Consider the following 23,635-nt stretch of genomic DNA (forward strand, 5'->3'; position numbering starts at 1 on the left):
GCTCGTCTGGATCCCGGGGTTTGCCCTGTTTCTTTCCAGCCCGGCCGGGTCATTTGCGGGTTATGCGGTTCTGTATTGCATTTGCCCAGCGAGGCGGGCCGCACCACGTGTCCGTGAGGTCAGGCCGCGGGGTGACCGCCCTGGGAGCGCACGGCCCTACCCGCTCAGGCATGAGAAGGAACAGGGGCATCCCTGGGGTTCTCACGTCACCTCCTGAGTGGCTGCAGGAGCTCAGGCCATCTGCACGCACCCTGGACACCACAGCTGGATTCTTAACTTGGGGCATGCGCATTCCGGGGGGTGGACATGCACTTGCCTGTTTAGCGTGTGCCTGTGCTGTTCTGACACTTTCCATCTTGTGGTGTCAGGGTCTCCAAACTGGCCCCCTTGGCCACATCCTCCTGAGCTTTGCTGGCTTCCTTGGTGGCACTCTGCACGTGCAAGACCTCCCGCCTTTCCTTTGCGTGGCCACCGCAGTTCCGATGAAGCCCACCATCCTCTTCTCAGGGGTCCCGAGGCGTGCACACCAGCCCCATCGTGTTAGCCCCTGACATAATCCTGTGCCCACACCCCACTTTCCCAGGACGTGACTGCATCTGCCGTGCGGTACAAGAGTCCTGCTTGACGGAAATACAGACCCAGTGTCCCTTCTAGGGACCCCTGATTCCGAAGCTGCGTGGTCTCTGGGTTCCCCAGGTGCCCACCAGTACCCTGTAGTCTGCTTTTCCAGGGTTGGGGGGCTTTGTGCGGCCCCTTTGTTGGGGATGTTGGCCTTGGTTATTCTGGAAAGATTCTCCTAATATCCGCCCGGTGTTTTGACCCCGGTCACAGGCAAGCCTTGGTGGCAAGGTGGTCGCAAGTCCCACCTCCTGATTCCAGAGCAGTTTGTCTGGCGTCTCCATTGTCCCAGACATGCTGGATTCTCCCAGTGACATGGGACGAGGCATGCGCATCGCAGCTGGCAGCTGGCACGTGCTGGGGGAGCGCTTGCCTCAGGAGGCCCTTCCTTGGGGCAAAGGGCCAGGGCGTTCTCCGTTGGAGCGATGCAGCCCTGAGGCCTCTGCGCCTGTCTCCAAAGTGAGGCGGCTCCCAAGAGCGCTGATCACGGGGTTCCAGGCACCAGCGCTTCTCGTCTCAGACGGTGGCAGTTCTGGGACATGGTACTTGATGGGTACTGCGTGCCCATCCATCTATCCATGTATCTGTCCATCCATCCATCCATCCATCCATCCATCCACCCATCTTCATGCCCATCTATCTCTCCATCCATGCATCCATCCACCCACCCACCCACGCATCTATATATCTATCCATCCGTTCACCTATCTACATGCCCATCCATCCACCCATGTGTCCATCCATCCATCCATCCATCCATCAATCCATTTATCCATCGATTGATCTATCCATCCATCCATCCATCTACATGCCCATCCATCCATCCTATACTTTTATGGTTAAGCTGAAGGTGCATTGAGTGACTTTTATTCTCCCTTCATGACATTTAACGAGTTGATGACACTTCCTTATAGGACACCCGTCACTGATTGACGCGTCATGGATTTACAGTTTTGCCCACTTTCTAAGTCATACCAGAAGGACCCGTGTGATTCCTATGGTGCAGCCTCCCCAAGTCATGGGGAACCTTGGAGGACTGGACCTTTTGTATTTCTGTCCCAGGGGAGTTGGGTAGAGCATCAGCCTGCACTCGGTGTCCAGTCCCCTGTGTCCTCGGCTGATATGGCTCCCACCCCTTCACACACTTGGCCAGGGAGATAGATAGGACATTTTTCATAGGGTCAGGTCACCAGACTGTGAAGTCAGCTGGCAGCAGGGGACGCTAAGGCAGGGCCCTGTTGGCGACGGGCAGCATGGCTGTAGGCCTGCCTTGGGACCACAAAGCCCCGGCAGGGGTTCTGCAGCGGGACACACATGGGGAGTTCCAGGCAGGGCAAAGACACCCGGGTGCAGGCATCTGAGCCAGCAACAGGCTGCCTGGCGGGTGTCTGGCACGAAGGACGCCCCGTTGGAGGGGCCAGTGCTGGTCTGAGAACCAGGAGCTCCAATGTCCAAGGGCAGGAGATGGTGAACACGTGGGCTCCCACAGCGACGGCGCATTCTCCCCCTTCTTCCATGTTTTTGGGTGCTTTTCAGACCATCAACTGATTCAGCAGGGCCCACCCACACTGCAGGAGCCCCTGGGCTTTACTCAGTGCCCCGAATTGGGTGCTCATCTCTTCCAGGAACACTCTCGCAGACAGACACACCCAGGAGGAAGGTGTAACCAGCCCTCTAGGCTTCCCTCCACCCAGTCGGCTTGACACGGCTGATGATCCCTCACATGAACTGGCGGCTCCCACGAGTGACTGGAGTGAAGACGCTGGGCCAGGTCTTGACTGTCACATCCCCAGGAACCACACTACTTTCCCAGGGTGCTCACAGTTTGTTTTCCAGCCCACAGGAGGGGTGGAGCTCATAACCCCTTGCACAAGGGTGCTCCTCGGAAATCCCAGCAATACGCCTGTAAAGCGCCCTCTGTGTTTTCTACATGGGGTGTTTCTGGGACCGCCGGGGCTCCTCCCCAGACAGCTATGTCCTTGGGTGTTGGCTCTTCCTGAACACCACATCTGGCATCTTCTTTTCTTTACTATTATCATTTAATTTTATTTTTTTATTTTTATTTTTATTTTTTTTTAAATTTATTTATTTATGATACACACAGAGAGAGAGAGAGGCAGAGACACAGGCAGAGGGAGAAGCAGGCTCCATGCACCGGGAGCCCGACGTGGGACTCGATCCCGGGACTCCAGGATCACGCCCTGGGCCAAAGGCAGGCGCCAAACCGCTGCGCCACCCAGGGATCCCTAATTTTATTTTTTAAAGAACAACTTTAGGTGCACCCTATAACAAAAATACCCAGCATGCAAATAAATGTGTCCAGCAGCAACATTGTGGGGAACACACAGAAATTTCCCATGTACCCCTGTGACCACACACATGCACAGCCTCCCCCGTGTTCATCCCAGCCCCACAAATGGTTGATTTTCTATAATTGATGAACCCACACCAACCCCATCATCCTCATACAGATGCATTCTTTATGTTAGCGCTTCTTCTTGGGAGTTGTGCATTCTATGAGTTTGCACGTCGCCAGTGACACATGTGCAGTTATAGTGCCCTGTAGACTATCATCCATTCATCCCTCCATTTATCCATCCATCCATCCATCATCCTTCCATCCCCTCATCCACCCACATGTCCATCTATGCATCCATCTATCCATCTATCCATGCATCCATGCATGCATCCATCCATCCATCCATGCATCCATGCATCCATTCATCCATCCATCCATCCATCCATGCATCCATCATCTATCCATCCATCCATCCATCCATCCATCCATCCATCCCCTCCCTCATCCACCCACATGTTCATCTATGCATCCATCTATCCATCTATCCATCTATCCATGCATCCATCCATCCATCCATCCATGCATCCATCATTCATCCATCCATCCGTCCATCCATCCATCCATCCCCTCATCCACCCACATGTCCATCTATGCATCCATCTATCCATCTATCCATGCATCCATGCATCCATCCATCCATGCATCCATCATCTATCCATGCATCCATCCATCCATCCATGCATCCATCATCCATCCATCCATCCATGCATCCATCATCCATCCATCCATCCATCCCCTCATCCACCCACATGTCCATCTATGCATCCATCTATCCATCTATCCATGCATCCATGCATCCATCCATCCATCCATCCATGCATCCATCATCCATCCATCCATCCATCCATCCCCTCATCCACCCACACGTCCATGTATCCATCCATCTTTCACTTCTCAGTATGTGTTTCGGGTAGCTTCCTGGCTTCTCACAGCTCCATAGCTCGTTTCTATTTAGCACTGAGTAATATTCCCCGGCCCAGATGGACCGCACTTGATGCATCCATCCACCTGCTAAAGGTCACCTTGGTCGCTTTCATAATCTTTTCAAGGAAGGCAGACTGTGCCCTAATCCTTTTGGGGTCGGAACATGGACAAGGCAGTTTTCCGACCATATTGTCTGAGGCCACTTCTGGGGCCTGCTGGGTCTCTGAGATGCGTCCCTGGTCACCTGACCACAGGGAGCCCCCGTTTCAAGCCCGGGGCCCAGAGCAGCTTCCCTGCGTCCAGATGGGCATTTGGAGGAAGCACATAGCTTGTAGGACCGCATGGTGCACATGAGATTCCACCAAGAGCCTGGGAATGGGGAGGGCTGGCCCAGGATGGAAGGAATTCCAGCCGTGCGCCCCGCCCTCCCCATCTCGTCATGTCACCCCATGTCTGTGATGCACAAGGGGTGGTGGGGCGGTGTGGTCCATCCTCGGTTGCTTGGAGCTGCCATCTGCAGGGTGACGTGTGCCGCTCCCGTACGTGTCGGTCTGCCGGCAGTGGTCACGGGTGTTAGTGGCGGCAGCGACTGCGGGATGGCAGGCTCATGACCACACAAGGGGAGCTTGTTGGGGTGAATAGGGCCCGGTGGCCGGCTCCTGTGCGTCCTGCCCTTCTGCCCCTGAAGGCACCGCGGCACCTTCTCCTGGCATCTGTGCCAGCTTACCACATTGTGCAGACACACTGGGCTGAACTGGGCGCCCGGGCCTCCAGTCACAAGGACGAGCCACCGTGTGGACAATGGCACCATGTTGGCGCCTCCTCCATGCTTTTCTTTGGCCCAGCTGGCTGCCCCCTGCCCGGGTCCCTGCCACCTCTGTCGCTGACCTCGGGCCTCACGTCACCTCCACATTCAATGAGGAGGTCCTGCCTTTCCAAGGAACCTGCCATGTGCAGGGCGTTAGGCACCATGGCCCCGTCCGTCTTGCTTCCCTCCAAGCGCGTTTTTGGGGTGGCCGCTCTCTCTGGTCCTCCTGTTGTGCGTGCTTGATGCAGTGGCCTCCCTCAGGAAGGCCCTCGCTCACCGAGCAGACTCCACGCTTCGGGGTGGTTGGTGTCGGCCCCTTCGTTGAGCAGCACAATGTGTATTTTGTGACGGTTAATTTTACGTGTCCCCTACGCTGGGCTGTGCATGCAGACCTGTGGTCCAGCGCTCGTTTAGGTGTCGTAGGGACGTATTTCTACACGAGGCAAACATTACAACCAGTAGCCTTTGAATCAAGCAGGTGACTCTGTGTAGAGTGGGTGGGCCTTGTCCAATCAGTCGACAGCTTCGTGAGAAAACAGACTGCCCTCCCCCTTGCTGGTGGAGGTGATTTTTTTTTCCTTTTTTGATGTTGTTTTGACGCTTTTTATCTCCTCATAACCCGAATTCCTTTCCCACATCATCCTACATCACGTAGTAATTGCTATCTTTTCCCCTTGGATCGTTTCTCTGTGGTTTATTGGAATCCAAGCCTACAGGGGCGGAAAATACTTGGGTTTGTCTGGATGGTTCTTTTCTTGATGGTGACATTATCAACAGCCTGCTTTCCTTCCTTCCTTCCTTCCTTCCTTCCTTCCTTCCTTCCTTCCTTCCTTCCTTCCTTCCTTCCCATTCATTTAGTTAAGGGAGAGGGAGACTGAGGAAGTCTTCAAGCAGACCCTGCTAACTGCAGAGCCTCATGCAATGCTTGATCCCCTGGCCCTGAGATCCCGACCTGAGCTTCCAGTTCATTCCTTTTCTAGCAATGCATATGACCCTATTATGGGATATGCCCCCCCACACCCCGTAGTGTTACTGGGCTTAGTTGGCATGACATCCTGCACGTCAAACGGCAGAGCTGCTTGTGTAGAATTTCAGAAAGGTCACGGGCATGTTTTCAACGTGGTGGTTGCTTTGTTTTCCCTCCACTGAGATTTTCTTAGAAATGGAATCGTGTCCTACGTGGTCTTGGGGACCTTGACTTCTGTCCCTGAGCATCATGTGTTCGTGGTCTGTGCACACGGTAGCAGGTGTCCGAGCTCCGTTCCTTTTCATGGCTGAGTAATAGTCCATCCGTGGATCTGTTGGTCCACTTGGGTTGTTTCCATGGCTACTGTGAATAACGCTGTTCTGAGCCCTGCTGCACACACACGTACATGCTTCCGCCTCTCCTGGGTAGATGGGTACCGGGGAGCGGGACCGCCGGACCGCGTGGTTTCTCCTTCACGTTCCAGGATGCCCGTGGCATTTTAGGTTCCCACCAGCCACGCGCGACAATCCGCATTTCCCTCCATCCTTGGCAACTAGTGGGCGCGAAGCGAGATCCCACTCCCGTTTTGGTTTGCGTGTCCCGAGAGGCGGACGGTGCAGGGCATCCTTTCGGGTGCTTGCGTCACAGAGCGCCATTCTCACGTCCCAGCGGGGAATAGGAACGCATTATTTGATGGCCAAGGACGGAATGCACCGGAGACCGCCTGGCGGCCACATGGAGCAGTGATGTGTGCACAGCCCTCAGCATTTGGGGAAAGGACTGAGACGTGCATTTACCAGCAGCTCCGACGTGAGCCGTAAAACACACTGGCATTTCCAACACAACCGGGCAGAAGCCAAGATGGCAAAGACTTCCCTGTTGTTAAATTTGCCTTTTTTTTTTTCTTTTTTAAAGCGGATTATATGACGTGGCTCGAGATTATTAGACTTCTTATGTCTGTCCTTGCAAATCCCCGTAGTTCACACGCAATTGCAAAGAAGAATATAGAGAAACCTCGCGGACACTTTACCTGCTTCCCCCCTCCCCTTGCCAAACTGTAGTGCGCGACCCCAACGCACGTGTCAGCGGGCGTGCGAGGCATCGCTCTTCTACCCACACCTCGCCGTTTTCTCAGGTACCCACCCGTGCGTTGCCGGGGTTCACGGCCTGGGATCTCCTTGCACGTACAGGGTGGTGCCTCCCTCATCACGGTCAAGATGCAAAGCGTGTTTCCCGCCTCGGGCTTCCCACCTGCATGCATCCCTCACCCCCGGCAAACCGCTCGTCTGTTCTGCGCTTCCACGGCGCCGTCGCTTCAGGACTGCCACAGAAACGGCCTCGCACGCCATGCAACCCTTTTCAAATTGCCTTTTTTTTTTTCTCTCCCCCCCTCGGTCTCCAAACTGGGCATAATTTCCTGGAGGGTCCTTCCCAGACGTCACTAGGACAGTAAGGCTTTCTTTTGGAAGAGCACCTGTAACAACTCTTGCACGCGACGACATTCCCACTGAAGACCTGTGTCTTCTCAGCGAGGCTGGCAGCTCCTGGGCGAAAAAGACACAGCCTTGGTGCACACGTCTCCGTGCAACCCTGCACTTTTTTTTTTTTTTTTTTTTTTGCAGGACCAGGTGTTCCAGGGGAGGAAGAGCCGGCATTTGTCATTGATCGGCACCAATAACTCGCTTCCCTTTGCTCGTGTTTAATTCTAGACGTGAGTTTCTTTTTAATTTATTTTAATTTATTTTTATTTTTTATCATTATTATTTTTTTGAGTTTCAACACTGCTTTAGGCGTGAATGTTTAGCTCAGTATCTGGGACCCCTCGTTCCTTTTCTTTGTCTCTTCTCGGTGGGAAGGAGACGACATGCTCCTGTTGCTTCACGAGGACCCCGTCCGTCATGGACGAACAAAGCATCCTTTATCCTGTACCTGGCAGCCCCTCGTGTGCCTTCTGATATTACCCGACGCACTTTCGATTCTGCAGAATTAAACCTTTTTTTTTTTACATGCTCAGTGTGACCTGACATTTCCCTGCACAAATTCTGTGAGCTCCCTAGAAAAGGCATTGTCGCTGAGCGGTCACCCACTAATAGCCGCCACCGCGTTCCCGTCGGTTTCTATCATCGGGTGTTTAAATATTTCAAAAGTTTAAATATTTGAATCGTTTAAACAATATTTTAAACATTTCAGGTGTCTGAATATTTAAGTAAAATAATATTTTAAACATTTCAAATATTCGAATATTCAAGTTAATATTTTAAACATTTCAAATATCTGAATATTTAACTTAATATTTTAAACACAAGTATCTGAATATGTGAATTATTTAAATAATATTAAAATATTTCGGGTATCTGAATATATGATAATTTAAAGAATATTTTAAACACTTCAAGTATCTGAATATGTGAATTACTTAAAGAATATTTTAAATATTTCAAGTATCTGAATACATTAATTACTCAAACAATATTTTAAACATTTAAGATATCTGAATATTTGTATAAAATAATATCTTAGACATTTCAAGTATTTGAATATTCAAGTTAAATAATATTTTAAACATTTCAAATATTTGAATATTCAAGTTAAACAATATTTTAAACATTTCAAGTATCTGAATATTTAACTTCATATTTTAAACACTTCAAGTATCTGAATATGTAAATTACTTAGAGCATTTTGAATATTTCAAGTATCTGAATAAATTAATTACTGAAACGCTATTTTAAATATTTCGTATATCTGAATATTTACATAAAATAATATCTTAAACATTTCAAATATTTGCATATTTAAGTTAAATAATATTTTAAACATTTCAAATATTTGAATATTCAAATTAAACAATATTTTAAACATTTCAAGTATCTGAATAATTAAATTACTTAAAGAATTTTGAAATATTTCAAGTATCTGGATATGTAAGTTATTTAAACAATATTCAAATATTTCAATCATCTGACTATGTGAATCATTCAAACAATATTTTAAACACTTCAGGTATCTGAATATGCAAATCATTTAAACAATATTTTAAATATTTCAAATATTTGAAAATGTAAATGATTCAAGTAATCATTGAATCTTTCAAATATTTGAATATTTAAATTGTTCAAATATTTGAAAATTTAAATTCCTTAAATAATCATTGAATCTTTCAAATATTTGAATATTTAAATCCCTCAAATGGTTGGATATTTAGATTAAATTTCGAATATTTGAATATATAAAGTATTCAATAATTTGCATACATAAATTATCTAAATACTATTTTTAAACATTTCAAATCTTTAAGTATTTGATCCCTGTCTTACTTCCTGTGCTGTGGTCCGCGAGCTGAGGTTGCCGAGAGCTGTCATTTTATTGCTTCCCTAGATGTTGGCCCTCACGGAGGCATGAGGTCAACCCTGGACATTTCAGTTCTTAAAAAAGCATAATGACCCACGAGGGCTCTAAACATAGTCCGGGCTCTGGACGGGAGCTCTTTCTCAGGACGGCCTGCACACTTCGTGCCTTTGCGAAGCAAATAGGCTTTGGAGGTGCTGGTTGCTTTCCTTGTGCTTTGAGTTGTGCGGTGGCCCCCAGAACAAATCAGGGGTGCGCCGTTGGACGTGAGGCTGCCGAGCGGGGTGGTTTGGGGATGAAAGCAGCACGTTGTCCCCGAGCGGCCTCACGGTGCGTGTGTAGCAGCTGCTGACCTGGTGCTGGCTGGTTGGCAGAGGTCAGGTTACAGCCAGCATGTCCCGAGCGCTCCCTCCTACCCGTCGTTGGTGAGCTGGCCTGTGGGACTTGGTGGCGGAACCAAGATAAAGGAAGGACGCGGGCGTGCAGAACAGAGGGTGGCGTGCAAGGTGATGCACGGTGATCCCCGGTTTGCAGCCGGGTTTGGGAGGCGGGGCGGGTGGGAAGCATAGAAGGCGTCTGGGCTGCAACTGAGCTGCGTCCGGGAGATAAAATGAATGGGGAGAGTGGCCTAGGGAGCCCCTCTAGTCAGGCTGGTGTGCCCTTGCACAGATGTGTGTGTGCATTTGCACCAATTTCTGGGGTTTCAGTTGTGCCTCCCTCCCTCTCAAAAAAGATATGTTGAAGCCTTGGCCCTGGTACTTGTGAAGGGGGTCTTACTGGGAAATAGGTGCTCTGCAGATGGTCGAGATAATGTGAGGTCATGAGGGTGGGCCCTGATCCCATAGGACTGGGGTCCTAATAAGAAGAGGGGCGAGGGCACAAATATGCACGTGGATGACCACGTGAGGACACGGGGAGAACATGGAGTCTGCTCACCAAGGAGAGAGGCCTCACGAGGAACCAGCCTCAGCTTGTCCATCCATCCACCTGTCCACCAACCAGTCATCTATCTCTGCATCCATCGATTCTGTTTATCGAGCTATCCATCTGTCTATCCATCCATCATATCTATATCTACCTATCTCTCTCTCTATTTCTCTACCTAATCTATCTATCCATCCATCATCTCTGTCAATCTATCCATTTTATCCATTCTATCAATCATCTATCAATCAATCATCTGTGTACGTATGTTTGTATGTATCTACCCATCTATCTCCTTGGGTTGTGGCCTCCATGGCTTGCTTGTTCAGTGCACGTGGCAAATTCTGGGATGCGGACACAGCAGGTGCACACCCCAGCTTTGAGGGGGGCGGGACCCCCGGCGGGTCAGCCTCTCTTCCTCCCCTGCGACGGCCTTGCCTGATGCAGCCTGGGGGCCGGCCTCTGTGGGACACACGTCAGGCGTGCATTTCAGCGCACGCGTGTGCAAACTATACTTCAGTATCTGTACATCGAAGCCACTGTGTGCAGGCTGAGCAATCAAGAGCAAAGCCTTTACATCTGCATCCCCGTTATGGGGTGTCCACGGGGCTCTGCAGCGCCGTCTGCTTCTAAAAAATAAATCCTACGTGCGAACCAGTCGGGATTTGGAAGGAATTGAAAGCAGCTCCTGTAGAGCGGGTCCCGGAGGAGGTGGGATGCGCGTTGCAGAACATGAAGTTGACTGCGTTGATCGGGAAAGCATGGCGGGCGCATGGATGGGGGACACATTTGTGTTTGCAGGAGGTGGGCATGTAACAGGTCCGCGGGGATGGGGTCTGCTTTGCACACAGGGTTGAGCCCCGACACCTCGATGGGGAGGGAGCCCCGCAGGCGGTAGCTGTGGCGCTATCTTTCCTGCCCGTCGGGCCACGCGGCCCCCAATCTCGTTTCCAAATGCTTCCTGGGCTTCCGTCTTCTTGCACCTGCTGTGCATCCTCCCTTGCACCTGAAGGATGTTCACACGCCTCGCCCGCTGCACGCCGCTCAGGTCGTCACCTCCTGCCTCCGCTCTGGCTGCTGCAACTTCCCTCCATCGTGCACGCCTGTCCTCGGCCCCCTCCAGAGCAGCAGCTCCTGTGTGCTTCCTCACGAGCCCTCGCAGGCCTGCCCCGGAACCGGCCCGGATGCAACCGCCAATGGCAGTGCGCAGGACCGTGCAGCAGCGCAGCCCCGGATGGCGGGGGCTTGCGTGCGTGCTCACCTGCTCCGCGGACCCGTTGTTGGACAATGTGCATTGCAGGGGTTGCCACGGGGCAATGAGAGACACGGTCACTCTCCTTCCTGGGGCTCGCGCACGCCTCTCCAGCCCCGCAGATGTCCCCCTGGCAGCTTGAAGGCCATGCCATCTGGCTCCCTGACCCCGATGTGTGTGTGAGGTCGGCTTTGTGCGGGAGCCGGGGCCCCGGTTGCACTGCCCCACGCCCCTGCCTGGCGAATGTCCCCCAAAAGCGCATGTCTAGGACCATTGATGCATGAGTGTTGTTTCCAGCTGCGGTTAGGCCAATCAAGGCTGCTGACTGTTCCCTGAGTGACTGTGGACACCAAGGATGGGCTAGGACACCCCACAGCGTGGATGTGTTGTAGGCTGTTCATCCATGGCCCTACATGCAGGGACGTGGCTGTAGTGAGAAACGTGGGCTCCATGATGGCAGCCCACCTTGCATATCCAGGGCACATTCCTGGAAATGGTTTTGTGGCATCAACAGATAAATGTGTTTCAAATTGCACTAGATAGGGACGCCTGCGTGGCTCAGCGGTTGAGCGTCTGCCTTTGGCTCAGGGCATGATCCCGGGTCCGCGGATCAAGTCCCACATGGGGCTCCCTGCATGGAGCTTGCTTCCCCCTCTGCCTGTGTCTCTGCCTCTCTCTCTGTCTCTCATGAATAAATAAATAAAATCTTTAAAAAAAGTTGCACTAGATGTTACCCGAGGACACCCCCCCACACACCCACATGGACTTTTCTTTGCATTCCCACGCACAGTATACATGAGTGTCTGCTTGCCAGCACCGTGTCAGAGAAGTGTAGCATCAAAGTGTTTGCACTTTTGCCAGTCAGATGGCATCTTGGTGAGTTTTCGTGAACATGTCTCTTATGGGGTAAAAACTCACACTTCTTTGTAGGACCATTTTGTATGTTTTCATATACAGAGTTATGTTTGCCCTTTTTCTTTATAGAGTGTTTTTTTTTTCTTGATTTGTAAGAACTCTTTACATATCGGGAAAAAAGCCATTTGCATGTGATAAGAGTTGCGATTTTTAAATGGCTTATCACTTATTTCTAGCTTTGCTTTTGGTGTGCTTTTTTTTTTTCTTTCATTTTCATGGTGAAATTTGTCTGAAATTCTTCTCAACTTTGACCTGTAGTTATGAAGGCGTTTCATATTCTGAGGTTAAAGATAAACGTATTCATGTTTTTCTTCCCCCTGCTACGTTCATTGTGTAACTTCTTCACCTTGGTTAATTTTGATGGGTACTATATGAGGTATGGATCTAATTTTGCCTTTTTTCCCAAATGTCTATTTATGTGTCTCAACACCGTTGATTGAAAAGTCCATCTTTGGGGCACCTGGGTGGCTCAGTTGGTTAACCGTCGTCCGACTCTTGGTTCTGGCTCAGGTTGTGATGTGAAGGTCCTGAGATCGAGCCCACGTTGGTTTCCACCCTCAGCATGGAGTCTGCTTGAGAGTCTGTCTCCCTGTCTGTCTCCCCCCCCCCACCCCGCTTGTGCTCTGTCGCTCGCTCTCTCTCTCAAATAAAGACATAAATCTTAAAAATAAAATTAAGTAAAGATTTTCATCTTTGTCACCTTTATCAAATGCTCAGTCTCCCGGGGCTGGCCAGTTCCTAGAGATACCAAGCGCTTCGCCCGGGAGCACGCCTCTCATATGCCAACCAGCCAGTTCAGAGCCCTCGCCCCACCAGGTCCGGGACCACACACTTGGCCACTGTCCACCCAAATCACTGCAACGCCAGGGACGCACAAGTAGGGACGGGCCCCCGTGACCCAGAATCTACTGAAATTATTCACACCAGCTCATCCTAAACCTGCCGAGCCTGCTTACCTCACCCATTTCTTCCCACGGTAAAGACTCTTGTCCACGTCTGCCTGTCCTCCAGTCCACGAGGACTCGGACCACAGTCCACGAGGACTCGGACCACAGTTACCGACTCTCAACTCCCGTTTTCCGTCGTGTGTTCTCACGTGATGAATTCTTCCAAACGTGTACTCTGCTTTTAAAACTCTGACTTATTTCTTCTTCTTCTTCTATAGTTCTGGCCCCACAACCGGAACGTGTTGCTATAGTGACCGGAGGCACGGATGGAATCGGCTATTCCACTGCGAAGCATCTGGCGAGACTGGGCATGCATGTGATCCTAGGTGATAATCGTATTTTTGGTTAATGGAAGATACCCAGTTATATCCGTGTGCAAACAGCGATTTGCTTAGGAGTAAAACAGATCTGGGAAACACCTAAGGATGTCCTTATAAGGACTCCAGCCCTACTGCGTGACAACCCACCTTAATGACCTCATTTTACCATAATCACCCGTTTAGAGACCCCCTTCCAAATGAGGTCACGTTGTGAGGACCTAGGGATCTGGGCTTCAACATACGAATTTGCAGAAGATGCACCATAGCCCACAGTAGACTCTGAGCACGTGTCAACGTATTGGCTTCCTCGGCAGCTGTATCCTATTGACACTACATGTTCCATTCTTCTGTTTGAAACTCTGTCTGGTCCTTATCCTGGCATCAAACTCTTCTTTGAAAACAAAGGGATTGGGATCCCTGGGTGGCGCAGCGGTTTGGCGCCTGCCTTTGGCCCAGGGCGTGATTCTGGAGACCCAGGATCGAATCCCACATCGGGCTCCCGGTGCATGGGGCCTGCTTCTCCCTCTGCCTGTATCTCTGCCTCTCTCTCTCTCTCTCTCTCTGTGACTATCATAAAAAAAAAGAAAAAAGAAAACAAAGGGATTTTCTTTGCCCGGGGAAAACAGACAGCTCAAATCAACCCATTCTACTTTTGTTAGTTTTCCTGGTGCATTGGGGGTAGAATTTTTAATCAGCTAGCAAAAATGATACGGTGCACATCACCTTTGGGGAAAAAAAAAATACACACACACAAAGCAATTCATGCTAATTATGTCCCCTATTGACATCATTTGCATTCAGTTAATATCTTTCATGGTGTCCGTTTTTACAGAAATCATATTATATGTCTGGTTTTAGGGTGTGACGGATTGCTTTCACTTCAGAGTTTCTAAATAATGTTGTGTGTGGTCCTTATTCATTAATGATTTATTTATTCCTTTCTCTCTTTTTTTCCTTCAACTTTTGCCTGCCATCATTTATTGAAGGATAATTTCAGTTAAGAAGTGATCGTTGGGGCTGGGTATTTAGACATGAATGTGTTCTACTCTTTCCTGTCTCTTGACGAGCGCGGTACACAGCCAGGTTTCCCCTTTCCTGGTGCTTGGGCCCCTTTGGCGTCTACTGATGCCTAAACACACAAACCAAAATCCATAATATTGTAAACCAAATGGGGCAGCCCGGGTGGCTCAGCGGTTTAGCACCACCTTTGGCCCAGGCCGTGATTCCAGGGTCACGGGATCAAGTCCCATGTCGGGCTCCCTTCATGGAGCCTGCTTCTTCCTCTGCCTGTGTCTCTGCCTCTCTCTCTCTCTCTCTGTCTCTCATGAATAAATAAATGAAATCTTTAAAAAACATACTGTAAACCAAATGGTATTGAGATGCAGGTAGAAAAATAGATAAGAACACAAACCTGCCACGAAATCACAGACTTTATATCTTTATACGACAAATAACAGGACCTACTGGTGGGCTCAGTAACTCCTACTGATTGGAAGCTGTGATGATCCTAAACTTTATTTTGAGACGGCTTCAACCCCTGAACTAAGGTCTGCAAACATCTCTGGTTTGTGTCGGTGGCCAAGTCACAGACCCCGCCCATACTTCTGAGTGTTGTCCACAGTCCATTGGGGGTCGGCCACCATGATGGTATTGGTTGTTGGTGTTGAAACTCACAGACCCCCAGAATTCCATGGTGGGAGGCTTTTGGGGGGCTCTTAACCCAGATGGGGAGCCCCCAGGTCTAGCCATTGTGACCTTCTGTTGTCCTCGGAAGGGTATGCTCAGCTGGTCCTTCAGTCTCATAATCAAATGGGCTCATACTTCTAACTTTGAGCTTTTTTTTTTTCACTTTTGCAAAACATGACTCCACAATTTAAAAATTTTGTATCATATGACCCTTGCCCTATGTCATTTTTCTGAAAAAGCACAGTTTCTTACAGTGATTCCTCCCTGATGGACCCATTTAGGCATTTTTCTCTCATAAGCCATGGGGGTCTGCAGAATGATGCACATTCAAGCACATTCAAGCTTTGGGAGGGGTTGATTACTTCCTGGTCGACCTCACTGTTCTTTTTCCTCACCAGTATTTTTTTCTTCAGGAATGTGTCCTAGTTCCATTGTCTGAATCGATGTGGAAATGATAAAATGGTTTTTGACAAGTCCTTGCGAGGACAGTCTTTACCAATGTCCGTATCCACCCCCCTAGATGAACAGGAGTTGTTGGCAGGTGCGGGGGTCCTGCAGGACAGGAGACCCATCTGAGTGTGCTCTTCCAGAGCTCCCCTTCAACTGTAGCATCCCCATGATATGTTTATTTCTCCCTGGGACCTGAGCATGTCATGGAGACAAGGTGTGTGAGTGAAGGGTCTCAGATCTCTGGGAGACAACTGCCATGTCTTGGGTTTCTGCCACCATCTGGGATGACTTGATCAAAGTGATGTCAGAAGGAGCAGTAAGTCCCCTCTGAGGGCCGGCTGGATCAGAGCTAGTGGCAGAAGTAAGCTGGTGGAGCAGGATCCTGTGGTCTGAGAACAGGTGGGGGCTGGCATCCCCCCCTGTAACTTCTCTAGTGCACTTGTCTTCATCTTCTTTATTCTTTGTGAACCCAGGCAATGCTGCAATGCAAAGAAAAAAAATGGTTCCATTTCTGTGCTTTTTGCTTCAGTGTGGTGGTTTAGTCTAGATGGGTTAGGTCATGATGAGGTCTAGTTGAGTGGGTCATGAGGAGGTCTAGTTGGGCTAGGCGATGAGGTCTAGTTGGGTGGGTGATGATGAGGTGTAGTTGGGTTGGTTCATGAGGAGGTTTAGTTGAGTTAGGTGATGATGAGGTCTAGTTGGGTTAAGTCATGAGGAGGTCTAGTGGATTAGGTGATAATGAGGTCTAGTTGAGTGGGTGATGATGAGGTCTAGTTAGGTGGGCGATGATGAGGTCTAGTTGGGTTAGGTCATGAGGAGGTCTAGTGGATTAGGTGATAATGAGATCTAGTTGAGTGGGTGATGATGAGGTCTAGTTAGGTGGGCGATGATGAGGTCTAGTTGGGTTAGGTCATGAGGAGGTCTAGTGGATTAGGTGATAATGAGATCTAGTTGAGTGGGTGATGATGAGATCTAGTGGATTAGGTGATGATGAGGTCTAGTTGGGTGGGTGATGATGAGGTCCAGTGGGTTAGGTGATGATGGGATCTAGTTGAGCAGGTGATGATGGGATCCAGTTGGGTTAGGTGATGATGAGATCTAGTAGGTTAGGTCATGAGGAAGTCAGGTTGGGGTTAGGTCATGCTGAGGTCTAGTTGAGTGAGGAGCGAGCAGGTACTGCAGACACAATGCAGTGAAAGCATGTGAGGAAGCACATAGCACCCATGCATCTGAGGACTGGAGCCCCAGCTCTCTTGTTACCTCCTCATTTAGGAGTTGTTTCCTGAGCACCAGAAACAGTCCTGCGAGCACCAAATTTCTCCTTTTCTTGAGTTAAACAGAGTAAGCACCAGCTGTGCTCCTCACCCTCCTGCATCTTCTTTCCCACCGAGCTTCTGACGTCTGCATGGGTCACAGTTTGACCCCTCTCAGGCAGTCCAATCAAGCATGAATCTTCCTTCCTCCCTGAGTCCTTCAGGGCATAATTGCGTATGCTCTGAGAGGGACAATTTTTCACTTTGTGTGACAGTTTGCTAGAAGGCCACTTAATGAAATATTATCACTGGACACTTCAATATAAATCTCACATTAAATACAAACTAAGAGATGTGTATATTCAGTTTCAAATTTTCCAATCCCAAGTCCATTAATGTTTAAAGAATACTCCATTACTTGCTAGAGAATTGGGAAGGGAACCTGGATCCAACCCAAGCACATTAATAGTGCTATAAATACATTAATTATTAAATTTCTCATCTGCTCACGGTGTCTTCATTCTTATAGTCACAAAATACTGTTTTGGTGGAGGATCTTTCTTTGTAATTCTTCATGAACAGCCATTGAAGGTTGAGACCAGGGGCTAGTAAATTTTTTTTCTGGTGTGGACCAGATAATAACTATTTGCCTAGGTGTGTCTCTCAATGATCAACTCTGCCCTGATAGCGGGAAAGCATCATTGTCAATATTTAAAGCTACAGTCATGGCCATTGTTCAATTTTTTTTTTTTTTTTTTTTTTTTACATCAGGCAGATCCTGAGATTAGGCACTAGCTTCCTAGTTTGCTGGCCCTGGTTTGGGTTCAACAGCTTTATTTTTTTTTATTTTTATTTTTTTATTTTTATTTTTATTTTTTTATTTATGATAGTCACACAGAGAGAGAGGGAGAGGCAGAGACACAGGCAGAGGGAGAAGCAGGCTCCATGCACCGGAAGCCCGACGTGGGATTCGATTCCGGGTCTCCAGGATCGTGCCCTGGGCCAAAGGCAGGCGCTAAACCGCTGTGCCACCCAGGGATCCCTGGGTTCAACATCTTTAAAACTTTGTCCTCCACAGAAAGCATGAGCCGAAGGCAGACCTGCTGTGCTTGTGCCCACCTTCTATCCTGGTCAAGTGCTGTCTCTTACACAATATTTGCTCAGTAAATGTAGGGAAAACTCTAGTGATTGCATAGAGTCAAGGTTCCATATCCAGCTCTGGGGAGCCAGCTGATAAAGATGACCTTTGCCAAAAAAAGTGCCCGTGTCCATACCTCTAATACAATGCCTTAGGGAGAGTATGAGCTGCCCGTTAGGGGGAGCGGCCACCATGACCAGTTTCCTCTGCTGGTTTGATGCCCTCCTGCTTCCTCTGGACATTTATATCTTTTTTGCAAACATGGAGCATCTCTCCCAGTTCGTGCAAGCTTCCACCGGGCCACCCCTGATGCCAGAAAGGTGGCCTGGTAATGGGTGGTTATTGAATATTTTAAAATCGCACGGGATTTCAGAAATAAGCTCATGCATGTACATAGCCCCAACTCAAAGAAAGGTGAATTTTATTTTGTTGTCTTCGATGCCTACAACACTGACAGATGGAATACAATTTTCTGGTTATCCCTGACACGGCATCCTGCCTGTCTGTGCACCCCGCCACGCAGGACGACTCTCGGAGCAAAAAATCTAACAACCGTGTAATAGCGTCTATTCTCGAAGGGGGCCCCAGGTGGGAGGGTCACGCGAGCCAGCCCTTCCCCCTTGTGACCTGGCCCTCCCAGGCTAGGTGTGTCGCCTGGTGTCCTCATGCCACCTGTCAGTTCTCGGGGCTCTGGGGGCTTCACACCCACAAGTGTGTTCCTCAGATGCCAGCTCTAATCCCCTTCTGTGGAAGCACTCCCATGACTCACCCGTGCAGGGAGTCTCACGGTTGGCTCACCCTGCAAAGGATCTGAAAATCTGCCTCAGGTCCAGTTGTTCGTGATGGCATATGGGAAGACGGGATCTCCTGAGCTTCTCCCCCGAACTGCAGCCCCATGTGGCACGCCTTAAAATTAGGACTGTGCGCTCAGGGACACAGTTGGGAAGCAACACGCCTTCCTCCAAACATCAGTGCACATTCATCTAGTCAGACATTAAGAAACCTGTTTCACTACTTCAACCCCCAAATTTCATAGTCTTTTTTTTTTTTTTTTAACAGTGATGTCCCTCACGTATGAAACACTCTTTGCCTTTCTTCTAAACTCAACGACCACCGGCGCCATTTCTCTGCCGGTTTTTACAGAGTCATGGATAAGGAAATGGGAAATCCCAAGTATGGAGTTTTTATGGGATTTTATGGAGTTGTGGATGAGGAAATGAGAAATCCCAAGAATGGAGTTTTTATGGGATTTTATGGAGTTGTGGATGAGGAAATGAGAAATCCCAAGAATGGAGTTTTAATGGGTTTTTATGGAGTCGTGATTGAGGAAATGGGAAATCCCAAGCATGGAGTTTTTATGGGTTTTTATGGAGTCGTGGATGAGGAAATGGGAAATCCCAAGTATGGAGTTTTTATGGTTTTTTATGGAGTCGTGGATGAGGAAATGCGAAATCCCAAGTATGGAGTTTTTATGGGTTTTTATGGAGTCGTGGATGAGGAAATGGGAAATTCCAAGAATGGAGTTTTTATGGGTTTTTATGGAGTCGTGGATGAGGAAATCCCAAGTACATAGTAGGAATGTCCTATGATCATGTTTATAGCTCAGACCACCAGTGAGTGGGAGTTGCTGAGTGTCCGCTAAAAGTTTCTTAGCAAGGTCTATATCTGCTCTGACCTTCCCACCAACATTTTGTTGCTTAGGCTCCTCTTGGCTCCCCTGCCCCGACCCAGCCACCCCCCATGTTCATTGTGCCGCCAGGTGCCTGACGCCCCTGTAATCATCAAAAGGGGAAACTTCATACAAATGCATCCTTCTCGCCGATCCAGGCTAGAGGAGAGGCTTTGTCTGGTGATAGGTGGCGTTGGCCGCAACTGCCCTGACGGCCCCGTTCCACCCCATGGCACGATGGGAAACTGTAAAGAGATCCCTCCGGGGTTATGTTTTGCGTCTCAAGACAGCATTTTGTCATGCTCAATAATGTCTGAACAACATTCCCACCGATCCTATCTTTTCTTTTCCTTGTAGCTGGAAATAATGACAGCAGTGCCCCAGACGTCGTGAGAAAAATACAAGAAGAGACTTTGAACGACAAAGGTACTGCTCGCCAGCCAAGCGGCTGTTTTCCTTGGTCTGAGTGTGTGTTTGTGGCTGAGCCCCGGAACCCGGTGTGGGACCTGGGATCGCCAGCACGGGGTGGGGGGGTGGTGGTGGAGGTGGCACTCGGGGGGCAGGGGATGTCTCTCCCTCTGGTGTGTTTCTTTTGGAGATTTCCGGCCCCCGCTGGCGAGAGACGAATGGCAGTAACCATGTCCCCGGGAGAGCGTTGCTGTGTAGGCGGCTCCTGGGGAACGTGTTGGGAAGCGGTGCTCGTTCTTGTCTCTCGCTCTCACCCCGTGTCCATCTCCAGGGCTGCAGGCCCTCTGCGGCATGTCTTCATGCGGGAACCGTGAGAGGCACCTGCCAGCAGGTGCTTCTACTGGTTGCTGGTTCTTGACTGGAGATCATTCAAACAGGGATGTGTTTGGCTCCACCCTGCTCTGTCGCAAACCCTGTAGCGCTTGCTCTCTCTCCTTGTTCACCCCGAGCCGTGGACACCTGTCTGTAATATCTCTCCTGCTTGCAAGTGCTCTTGAGTGCCTTCTGAGCCCTGCTCGTGGGCCTTATGTGTAAAGAAAGAAGATACAGGGCTCCTGGATGGCTCCGTCGGGGAAGCGTCTGCCTTCAGCTCCGGTCATGATCCCAGGGTCCTGGGGTCAAGCCCTGCATTCGGCTCCCTACTCAGGAGGGAGTCTGCTTCTCTGTCTCCCTCTGCCGCTCCCCCTACTTTTGCGCTCTCTCTCTCAAATAAATAACAGAAAAAGAAAACATGCACGTGACCATCTTGGACTGGCTCCAACCAAGATGGCGCCTTGAGCATGTCCCATGTGCTGGGGCTTCCCCTGTCTGAGCGTATGGTGGATCTTCTTCTTCGTCTTCCTTTTTTTTTTTTTTTTTAAGATTTTATTTGTTTATTTTGAGAGAGAGAGCATAAACAGAGGAGGATGAGAAAGAGAGGGAGAAGCAGATTCTACGCTGAGCATGGAACCCGACATGGGGTGCAATCCCATGACCCGGAGATCATGACCTGAGCCAAAACCAAGCATCAGATGCTTAACTGGCTGAGCCACCCCAGCGTCCCAATGGTGGTTCTTCTTAATAGGCCAGGAGAGAGCAAGCCACGGATGGCAGTCAAGTCCAGTTAGCGTCTGTCCCATGGTGTCCTTATTATCTACCTAGGTCATACAGCGCCACCGTGAAACTTGCCATTTCACCCTGTCCGCATGGCTGGGGGACGTCCTGGGTGCCTCCCACCTTTGTGACATGATCCCTTTGATCCTGGGACACAATAGGCAGCTGTTTCCCCGGAGCCCAGAGCTGGTTCCACTCTTTGTATGACAACAGGTGGCTGTTGCAGACGGGAGCCGATTCCTTCCGCCACCTGCCCTGCACAGAAATGGTCATGATATGCGATCTTTGTCCCCTGTCCCCATTTACCATGGCTTAAGGAGGTGGTGTTCTCCGACACGCTTGTGTTCCCAGCCCCGCAGCATCACGACGAGTATGTTACAAATACAGATGCCCAGCCCTGTGAGGAGTCACACCCTCTAAGGATGGGCCCAGAAATCTGCATTTCTATCTGGTTGACCCCTCACAGTCCCGCTATTTCGAGACTCAAAGAGGAGTCTCATGGGAAACCGCCAAATCATGTGTTCTTTGAGACTTTTGAAGCATTCCGAATATATATTTTAAGAAAGGACAGTTTGCCAAAACTTGCTAAGGCAAGTTAGGTTATAACCTAAGCAAGGAGGGAGTAAGTGTTCATGACGTTTAAGAGCTTCACACCTACTCACAAACCCATAACCAGTAGCCCTGTTTGTCGGAGGAAAGAATGTTCTAGAAGCCCTGTCTGACATTAGAAATGACTAATGCTGGCTCCTGTGTTGTGTGTTGAGATTGAGCTGTGGGCGTGGAAAGGCCATGCATCGAAGGGACGGTTCTGTGTCCGCATGTCCGCGCTGGAGGGGAGGCCACCGAGGGTCTTGGGTCGGCAAGGCAATGACTCATGATCGCAGGATGGCGTGCTCACTTCTGAGAGCGGTCACCCACCTCTCGTCAGCTGATGGCGCCTCCTGCCGTCGGCTCCTGTTTCTTCTTTCCCCTCAAATGCCACAAAGTTGATGCACCGAATTAGTATCTGGGAGATCCAGGCAGTAGGACGGATAACCCTTTGGGTGCACCCCTGCGGGCTCTAGAGTGCCAGCCCATCTCGATGCATGCTGCACCCCCTTCCTGCCTCCCACTCCTGGGCATCTCCGTTTCTGAAAGGGGCAGACCCTGTGTGTGTACAAGAAGCATGGCTCTGTGTCCTTGGTGAGGGCATCTGGCCCTACTTTGCTTTGTCCTTTCTGCTTCTTAGGACAGGACTGACAGATGCCCCGAGGGTGGTCATCAGTCTTGGGCTTAGCCTGGCCTGGGAGTGGATGTGCGGGGTCGGGGAGGTGTCTGGCCCTGGGCTGGGTGAGCCCTGAGGTGTGCAGCATGGGTACTCCAAGTGGAGAACCTGTTCATGGCGGTCGCCTGTGTCCACTGTGACTGAATGGGTCTGTGGAGGGCGGGGGGAGGTCTGAGCCAGACACACACACACATTTTAAGTGAATCTTGGCTGCATTGAATTAAACAAGAAAGTAACACTATTAGTTTTATATTAGAAGTGAGTGAGTGGAGGAGTTGGTCAGTGCAGGGCCCCTTCTGCCCGCTGTGTCAGGTGGACGATGCTGGGGCTTGGCTGGATGGGGGTAGTTGGGTGGTGGTTCTTGAATAGACTTGCACTTTGGCTGAATCTGCATCCAGGCTCGGGAGCCCCCCCAAGGACGCCATCCCGGGAGCCCCAGGGCCGCTCTCTGTGCCGTGGGACAACAGGTATACCAGCAGCTCCTGTGGGCACCTGCTGGGGGAGCTGCGTCTCCCCGTCCCTTGGCCGCCGCCCGTCCGTCAGCAGCCCTCCTTCCTCTCAGCACATCTCCCTGTAATCAAGTCTAGCTCGGGATGCTCTCCAGAGCTGAGCTCAGCTGCAGACGCTTCTCTCCACACCAGCGTGCACCCACCAGAGCCTCTGAAATTCTTGCCCACACACCCCCAGTAATGCAACTTGGCTTGGCGCCTGTGTGAGCCACACTTATTATGGATTATGGCTCTTCTGTGATTTCTGTGTTGGGTAATTGTGTCTCTGCTCTGCAGAGTCCTTGTCTTTTTTTTTTTTTTTTTTTTTTTTGAGCCAGCAAGCACACATCGTAACATTAGATACGTAATACGTAATACGTAGATAACTGTCAGAATGCAATGATTTCTCAATGCCTACCACCTTTCCAGCCTACCTCTACCTCTTCTCTGGACTCAATCTAAGTAAAAAAAAGAAAAAAAAACAAAAACAAAACAAACAACCAAAAAAAACCAGAAAACCCAACTAATGCTTAAATGCCTCATCCTCCTTAGGTTCTGGAGCTTTCTGCCTTTGAGGTCATGGTCGGTTGAGACCCTACTTTGGGCTGGGGTGGGAGGCTGCCCACGTCCCAACCTTCAGGTGATTGAGCTCTTGGAGGGACAAATTTATGAGTGTTTTCAGGGACGGAGGCGATATGGCTCATCTCTCAACTGAGCCGTTTTCCAGGGATAAGTTTCAGTGCCT

At 49.8% G+C, this 23,635-nt stretch overlaps 1 protein-coding gene across 1 annotated transcript in view; it reads left to right on the forward strand.

Moving 5' to 3' along the window:
- Positions 1-23,635, forward strand: part of LOC140628139 (polyprenol dehydrogenase-like) — a 138,458-nt gene that overhangs the window by 11,260 nt on the left and 103,563 nt on the right. The window contains exons 2-3 of the mRNA XM_072817147.1: positions 13,281-13,388; positions 19,936-20,004. Coding sequence (XP_072673248.1) covers positions 13,281-13,388; positions 19,936-20,004 — 177 coding nt within the window. The remainder of the gene's footprint in view (positions 1-13,280; positions 13,389-19,935; positions 20,005-23,635) is intronic.

This window comes from Canis lupus, chromosome X (assembly GCF_048164855.1).
Source record: "Canis lupus baileyi chromosome X, mCanLup2.hap1, whole genome shotgun sequence".
Classification (NCBI taxonomy): domain Eukaryota; kingdom Metazoa; phylum Chordata; class Mammalia; order Carnivora; family Canidae; genus Canis; species Canis lupus.